The sequence below is a fragment of the Octopus bimaculoides genome, chromosome 2 (genome assembly GCF_046866305.1).
Source record: "Octopus bimaculoides isolate indiv1 chromosome 2, ASM4686630v1, whole genome shotgun sequence".
Lineage (NCBI taxonomy): Eukaryota > Metazoa > Mollusca > Cephalopoda > Octopoda > Octopodidae > Octopus > Octopus bimaculoides.
In genome coordinates, this window is record NC_142929.1 from 68,012,308 (window position 1) to 68,020,743 (window position 8,436).

The 8,436-nt window shown below is 37.6% G+C and overlaps 1 protein-coding gene across 2 annotated transcripts in view; it reads right to left on the minus strand.

Moving 5' to 3' along the window:
* Nucleotides 1-3,209, minus strand: part of LOC106884495 (synaptotagmin-11) — a 117,390-nt gene extending 114,181 nt beyond the window's left edge. Inside the window, exon 1 of one of the 2 annotated variants that reach the window (XM_014935916.3) lies at nucleotides 2,329-3,209. In XM_014935916.3, coding sequence (XP_014791402.1) covers nucleotides 2,329-2,377 — 49 coding nt within the window. In that variant the 5' untranslated portion in view covers nucleotides 2,378-3,209. The remainder of the gene's footprint in view (nucleotides 1-2,328) is intronic. The other variant, XM_089346905.1, reaches the window with a different exon arrangement.
* Between the last annotated feature and the right edge of the window lie 5,227 nt (nucleotides 3,210-8,436).

Sequence of the window (8,436 nt, forward strand, 5' to 3'; positions counted from 1 at the left end):
CTGGCAATTTCAGTAATGTTTCTCTGTGTGATTAATATAATCGTTCTTAGGTACTGGATTTGATTTTTCTGTTCTTTTTTCTGGAGTTTACAGTGCAGCTGAATATTGATTTATTTGCATTCTTTCCAGCATCAAGTTCCATAATTAAGTTGTTGCTGAACATATGTTTAATTCATATTCATTCGTGTATGTGCATGTATGTGTGCATGTGTGTGTGTGTGTGTGTGTGTGTATATATATATGTATACAGATAAATAGATGGATAGATGGATAGATGGATAGATAGATAGATAGATAGATAAATAGACAGAGAGATAGGTATATATCTATCTATATATATATGTGTGTATAGATAGCTATACTATATATATACATATATAAAGCACACATATGCTTAAAAATAGATGGGCAAATGAAATATGCTAATATTGATTTTTTTTTTCTTTTCTTAAATAGACACAGACCATTGACAATTCAGACAGAGTAAAGAGTCCATGATATTGAACCCTACTGCTGGACAAGTACATAATTTTATTGACCCCCGTCAGATGGATGAACGGTAAAGTTGACTTTGGCTTGATTCAACCTCAGAACATAAGAGGTCATTAACAAATGCTTCAAGTCATTATATCCGTTGCTCCATCGATTTCACAAGCTTATTGCCTCAGAAACATGCAAACATTAATACTTATTGAGTAAAGTCAAGTCAACCAGCTATACAGCCACCCTTGTGTTATTGACAAAAATTGACTAAGCTCCATGTAGGATATTTGGATTAATAAATATTTTTTTTTAATATGTACAGACATATACTTTATTTAATTTACTTTTGTGTGTATGTGTGTCTATGTATATGAATATATATATACATACATTATGTGTATGTGTGTATATGAATATACATGCATATATAGATAGATAAATGGGTAGAAAGATAGATAGATAGATAGGTAGGTAGGTAGATAGATAGATAGAGAGAGGGGGAGGGGGAGAGTAGATAGATGGACTGATAGATATTGTAATAATTTGTGATTTCACATAAAAAATGGGAATAAGCACATTCATTTGTGAACATGTCCATTTGCAGAATGTTCTATTTCACACACACACACACACACACACACACACGCATACACACATATACCCACACGTGCACACACACACACACACAACACATAATCATACACACACACACACACACACACACACACACACATATATATATGAATATATAGTTTTTATATGTAATGATACAGTAATATATGTAATGATACATTATATATATATATATCATAAATACATATATGTGAGTATAGCCTGTATATGAAATGTAATAATAATTTCAGCCAAACAAATAACACACTAAAAACAATACAGTAGTATGAATATGTAATTATCCTGAGGGACATATATAAGAATGACATTTCACTTGTTGAGATTTTCAAGACATCAGATTTGGTTTTATTCATTCGCCAGAACTGATCCTCTCACACACACAAACACATACACACATACACACACACACACACACACGTACACACACACACACACACACACACACACACACACACACATATATATATATATATATATATATATATATATATATATATATATATATATATATATATATATATATATATATATGTATATACACATACATATACATGTTATATGTATGTATGTATGCATGTATGTATGTGTGTGTGTTTGTGTGTGTATATGTAATTATATCTGTTTGTTGTTAATGTTCTTAGGCATATACCACAAACCTTTCACATAAAACATATTGTATTGCATTGAAATACACAAAAGGATTAGATGTGAATATAAATTATATAGATATTATAATAAATATTCTTGTGTGAGTATACATACATACATACATATATATATATATATATATATATATGCACATATACACACACATATGTATGTATGTATGTAGGTATGTTTCTAAATGTATGTATTTGTGTGCAAGTGTGAATGAATAGACAGTGCGCATACTTGCAGACCCACCCAGACTGTTTGACCTACTGCAGATGACATCTAGTTTGAACTGCAGAGTCCTGAGGCATATCCTTCAATGGGTTAACCATTACACAGTCTAGTCACCCTTAAACAGCAATTAAACACAATTACTATACATTAAAGCAAATACATAGAATTATACACACATGAAAACTAAGTAACATAATGCATCTATATATACATATGTATCTGTGTATGTGTGTGCATTTATGTATTTTTTTTTTAATGATAAATAATCTACATATATAATATACATAATGTGCAGATATATATATAGAGACATATACATATACTCACGTGACTGCGGAGCAAGAGGATGGTGTTCAATATGTGTAGTCTTCCCCATTTCTGTCTGTAGTTATGTGTAAAATACACTAGAATGTAGAAATAATATGAACCAAACGCTGCTTATCAAATAATTCTCTTTGTTTTATAATAAATATATTTATGTATATATAAACTTATGTATATATATATAATTTTATACACAGACTGTGGAACCTTCTTTGTATTCTGTTTCCCTTTTATATACTGTTGCTAGTTAAAAATCAAAAGCAACATAATGTCTATTGATGATTTCTCAGGTTGGTGGCAATGTAAAGATCCTTTACTGTAATGCAGGAGGATGTTCCTTGGTTGATGCTGAAGAAAATATTCCTATATGACCAAGACTGCAGCTCAGTCACAGTAACTGGATGGTTCCTTTTGTTATAATTATTATTTTTTTATTTATTTATTATCATTTAAATCATTATATTTCATATAATATATATATATACACACACATATATATTATTGATATAATTATTTATGTATTTAATATTATTGTTATTATTATTATTTTCAGCTCAAATTCACTTTTTTTTCTGTTGGTTTTTTTTAATCTTTTGTTTTTGTTTTTTTCTTTTTTAATCAAGTAATATTTGAAGCTGACATTATTCTCCTAGCTGAGGGTTGTTTTCTATTGATGTTGGCATCATCATTGTCATAGCAGTGAAGGCTTTAGTAGTAACAGTCCTCAGTGAGGAGGTGGGCCAGGATGCTGCTACTGCTGCTGTTACTACTCTTACTACTGCTATTGCTGCTGCTCCTATAACAACTGCTATTGCTGCTGCTGCTGCTGCTGCTGCTATTATTGCTACAGCTACAACTACTGCTGCTGCTGGTGGTTGTGGCTGTGGTGTTGCGACTGTTGCTGTAGTTGTTGCTGCTGTAGTTTTGCTATAAGAAGCAGTAACAGGGTTATTGATGACAAAAGGCGATACAAATATACAGATCAGTCAATACATTTCCAAAATCCTTTAATCCCTCACACACGAACACACACACACACACACACACACACAAAGATATGCACTATGCCGTCTGTCTATCTGCTAGTCTGTCTATCTGTCCTGTATCTCTTTCTCTCTCTGTCTTCATCTATCTTGCCAGCTCTATGTATGTATGTATGTATGTATGTATGTATGTATGTATTCATTCTTGCATGTATCTATCTATTTATCTATCTATCTATCTATCTATCTATCTATCTATCTATCTGTATGTATGTATGTATGTATGCATGTATGTATGTATGTATGTATGTATGTATGTATGTATGTATGTATGTATGTGTCTATCTATCTATCGTACGTACGTACATATTTATGAATGTGTCTATCTATCTATCAATTTTGCTAGCTATCAGTCTATTTGTCTGCCTGCCTGTCAGTCTGTCTCTGTTTCTAAATATCTATCTATCTGTCTATCTATCTATCTATCTACTTGTTTGTCTGTTTGTCTATCTATTAATTTATCTCTCAATGTACCTATCTATCTATCTGTGTGTCTGTCTGTCTGTGTGTCTGTCTGCCTGTGTGTCTGTCTGTCTGTGTGTTTGTCTGCCTGTGTGTCTGTCTGTCTGTGTGTCTGTCTGTCTGTGTGTCTGTCTGCCTGTGTGTCTGTCTGTCTGTGTGTCTGCGTGTCTGTCTGTGTGTCTGTCTGTCTGTCTGTCTATCTATCTATCTATCTATCTATCTATCTACTGTGTGATACACGATCCCTATTGATCGGCCTTTCCTTTTCTTTTTTTTTCGATCCCTTTTGATCGAACTGCCCCTTTTTCCCTTCCTACGATCCCTTTTGATCGACACCACCAATTTTTTTTTTTTTTTTTTTTTTTTTTTTTTTTTTCCTTCCTTCCCCCTCCCAAAAAGAAAAGCTCTACATTGTATTTGTCCCATCTTCGTTGAGCCCTGTGTGGCTAATAAAAGAAATGTATCTATCTATCTATCTATCTATCGACGTCTAGAGGTTTTCCTGGGAAGTCTCAACCTTTACTTTTAGTGGGGGATTGGAATGCTACCTTGGACATACATCTAGACTACGTGGGCAGAGATAGTAATAGGAGGGGGTGTAAATGCCTCAAAGACCTGCTCAGACATTTCCAACTGCCTGACAGGTACTGACTGGACCATCCAAATGTGCCAATGTGGACAAAGAGCAACTGCATCGGGTCATCCAGATCGTATTAGGTTGTCCGGAAAGTTCATGCCGATTTATAGTAGCTTACCTTTCGACTTATTTGCCATGAAACCACCTCAATTCTGGGAAGAGAGTATTTTCAAATTAAAGGGAAAATGGAGACACATTGTGCAACAAGATGGTTCATATTTGGTTGATTAAAAATGTAATGGCAAGTATTTATTGACCTTTTTCTTTCCTTTAAAAATCGGCATGTACTTTCTAGACAACCCAATATTTAGATAGAGTGTTCTTATTTCTTTACTGCCCACAAGGGGCTAAACATAGAGGGGACAAACAAGGACAGACAAAGGGATTAAGTCGATTACCCCTGTGTAACTGGTACTTAATTTATCGACCCCGAAAGGATGAAAGGCAAAGTCGACCTCGGAGGAATTTGAACTCAGAACGTAACGGCAGACGAAATACTGCTAAGCATTTCACCTGATGTGCTAATGTTTCTGCCAGCTCACCGCCTTTTTAGATAGAGTGTTCTGTAGGACAGTGGATAAGGATAGTGTAGGTTGTCCACAATTCCATATAGTCAGCTACACAGATCACAAATTTCTGACTTGTACACCTAACTTAGATAAGACACATAGGCAGGGTCCCAGTTGCTGGAAGCTGAACACATCATTCACGGCATACATACATACATACACGCGCATCATTCACAGCAGTAACAGGCGCCATCGTCAACGATAGATGGTGGTATGCCCTAAAGAAAGCAATTAAAACAGAATCGGTTAGGTACAGTAAGGCCCTAGCATTAGACCTAAATAGAATAGAGGGAGACCCAGTTAAGAAATTAGAAGAGGCACTTAGAACTGGCATCATGTCCAACATACTGGTGATGAGGTTGGCCCTCGACTAACACTTCAACGCCAAACATGAAGAATGCGTTGTCAGAGCTAGGATGCGTGCTCTGAGGAACAAAGGAGTTGGAGCTACCCAAGAGACCTGAGTAGCGGAGGTGCAATGAGGCAACAAAGTCACCATTAGGTCTCTGACAGATGAGCAGGGGCGCAAACTACTCGAGCCTGAAAGGATATGTGAGGCCTTTCAACAACACTTTGCCTGACTGCTCAGGACAACTGGTAGGTCAGAACGTAGAGTGGACTTTACTGCCTACCTGCATAGCCTGCCATAACTCTTGGCAAGAGAGGCGGAGTGTTGTGAAAGACCCATCACAACTTCGGACATACAGAATGTGATGGCAGGCTGCACAGGAGACAAATCACCAGGCTTGGATCATCTGCTCTATGAACTTTGTTGTCATATGCCAGACTTATTTGGAGGTGTCTTGGCAGCTGTCTACTGCAGCTGGCAGCAAAACGGGAGTATCCCCATTTTTGTAAAGCAAGGATATAAGACTTTGGGAGCAATGGTTTCCAATGAGAAATATCATTTGGATCATGATGACCAGTCCAATCCAATCCAGGCCAGCATGAAAAGTTGATGTAATGCTGCTGCTACTGTGGCTGATGATGATGATGGGATGGTATAGATATGTATGTGTGCACATGCGCACGTGTGTGTGTGTGTGAGAGAGAGTGTGTGTGTGTGTGTATGTGTGTGTGTGTGTGTGTATGTGTGTGTGTGTGTGTGTGTGTGATGATTTCTTTAATCAAAACCAAATCAAGTGCTTTTGTCTACAGATGAGTTTTGTGTGTTTGCGTATGTGTGTATGTGTGCATACCTGTTTGTGTGTGTGTTTGTGTGTAATTCTTGCAGTAAGACTTGACATAAGACCGATGAATTTCAGGTACCTAGTGTAGCATGAACATACCTTTGGATCTGGAGAGATTCATTGCTATGTACCAGCAGTAACAGCTGTTGAGTCATACTGCATGAGTCATGAGTCATATGGCTTACATAAATTTCCTGTCAATCAGATTTTCATGGGAAGAACTGAACATAATTTCCATTAGGATTCTTAGTTTAGTGGCAGTGATTCAAAGAATTTATTTTCATTGCCAATGCTTAATGTTTTCCTATTAATGCCTTTCCAGTCTCCAGTGGAGGATTTGTTTGGGTATCTTACACCATCCGAAGCATTCTGTGACTGATTATCTGAACTGAGGTTTCATTAAGCTTTTGCTTTCACTTTGTTTTTCCTGTGTATACTCAACAAGGAGCCGCAATGGCCCAGTGGTTAGGGCAGCAGACCGGGCGTTGTGAGTGTTTATTGAGCGAAAACACCTAAAGCTCCACAAGGCTCTGGCAGGGGATGGTGGTGAACCCTGCTGTACTCTTTCACCACAATTTTCTATCACTCTTACTTCCTGTTTCTGTTGTGCCTGTAATTCAAAGGGTCGGCCTTGGCACACTGTGTCACGCTGAATATCCCCGAGAACAACGTTAAGGGTACACGTGTCTGTGGAGTGCTCAGCCACTTGCACGTTATTTTCACGAGCAGGCTGTTCCGTTGATCGGATCAACTGGAACCGTCGACGTCGTAAGCGACGGAGTGCCAGCCAAACCAAGCAAGCAGCCAGCCACTCAACAAGAATGCTTCTTCCTTGTGTTGCTACTCAATGAAAGGCTGCAAGTGAGGCAAATACCACCCATTTTAATACCCCCCCACCACCACCACTTGGTTCTGGAGCGTCTGTAACAGAGTTGTAAGCATTCTAGTTTTCTTTCCAGCTACATTTTTCCTGTAGACATTAACCAGCTAATCACCAACCACATCAGTTTCAAAAATCTTGTAGGGCCTGTAATGATCAAGGGCACTGCCCCTCTATTTGTGATTAACTTTTAAAAAAATAAATATAACAACCAAGAATCATTATTTGTATTCTGTATGATATCTAAACTTCACCTCTACATCGTTGTGTGGTAAGAAGTTTGCTTCCCAACCACATGGTTCCATGTTCAGTCCTACTGTGTGGTAGCTTCAGCAAGTGTCTACCACTGTAGCCTCAGGTCAACCAAAGTCTTGTGAGTAGATTTGGTTGGTGGAAACTGAATGTATGTATGTATGTATGTATGTATGTATGTACAAACAATATATGAGTATATGCATATATATGTACATGTATGTACATACCTTCATCTACATGTACACGTAGATACAAAACTGGGTACATGACGTGGCAAAAGAACATGGACAAAATGATAAACAAGGTACAACAAACAAGCAAGCCACACAGAAACATCTCCTTCATCAACTGGCGTTTCGAAGAATTAAGGCAGTACACATCGTTGAAATGGTTCTTCCCATGAACACAAATTAAATTATTTTCGTGGAGGGTAGTGGCAGACGGAAAACAGGACAGGAAAACGAAACGGTGAATAAACAAACAAGCAAAAGGGCTGTACAGCCAGACGTGAAGTGTGTATGTATTGAACGCTGTGAAGCACGTACAGGAGGGGCAAAGAAGTACGTGCGAGCTTGGGGAGTCCAAGAACGAAAAGAAATAACAGCCGGACACACGTGACCAGTGCTGTGTAAAAAGAAAGAGTAGCAGAGGGAAAAGAAGGGGAGGAAGTAGAATGAAAGTGAGCAACGAGAGGTAGAGAGGGAGAGAGATAGTAGTAGTAACGGTGAGAGGCGAAGGATGAGCAACAAGAGATAGAGAGAGAGAGAGAGATAGTAGTGACAGGGAGAGGCGAAGAACAGTAGAGGGAAGAATGAGAGGGGGAGATAGATATAGAGATAGAGAGAGTCGCGTTAGAAAAATAGTTAAAACTTACTGTATAAAGGTTAACGCGTGCGTTCTGTCATGATACAAACAATATATGAGTATATGCATATATATGTACATGTATGTACATACCTTCATCTACATGTACACATAGATACATGTATGTATGTATGTATGTATGTATGTAAAGCTCCATGAGGCTCCGGCAGGGGATGGTGGCGAACCCTGCTGTACTCTTGCACCACAACTT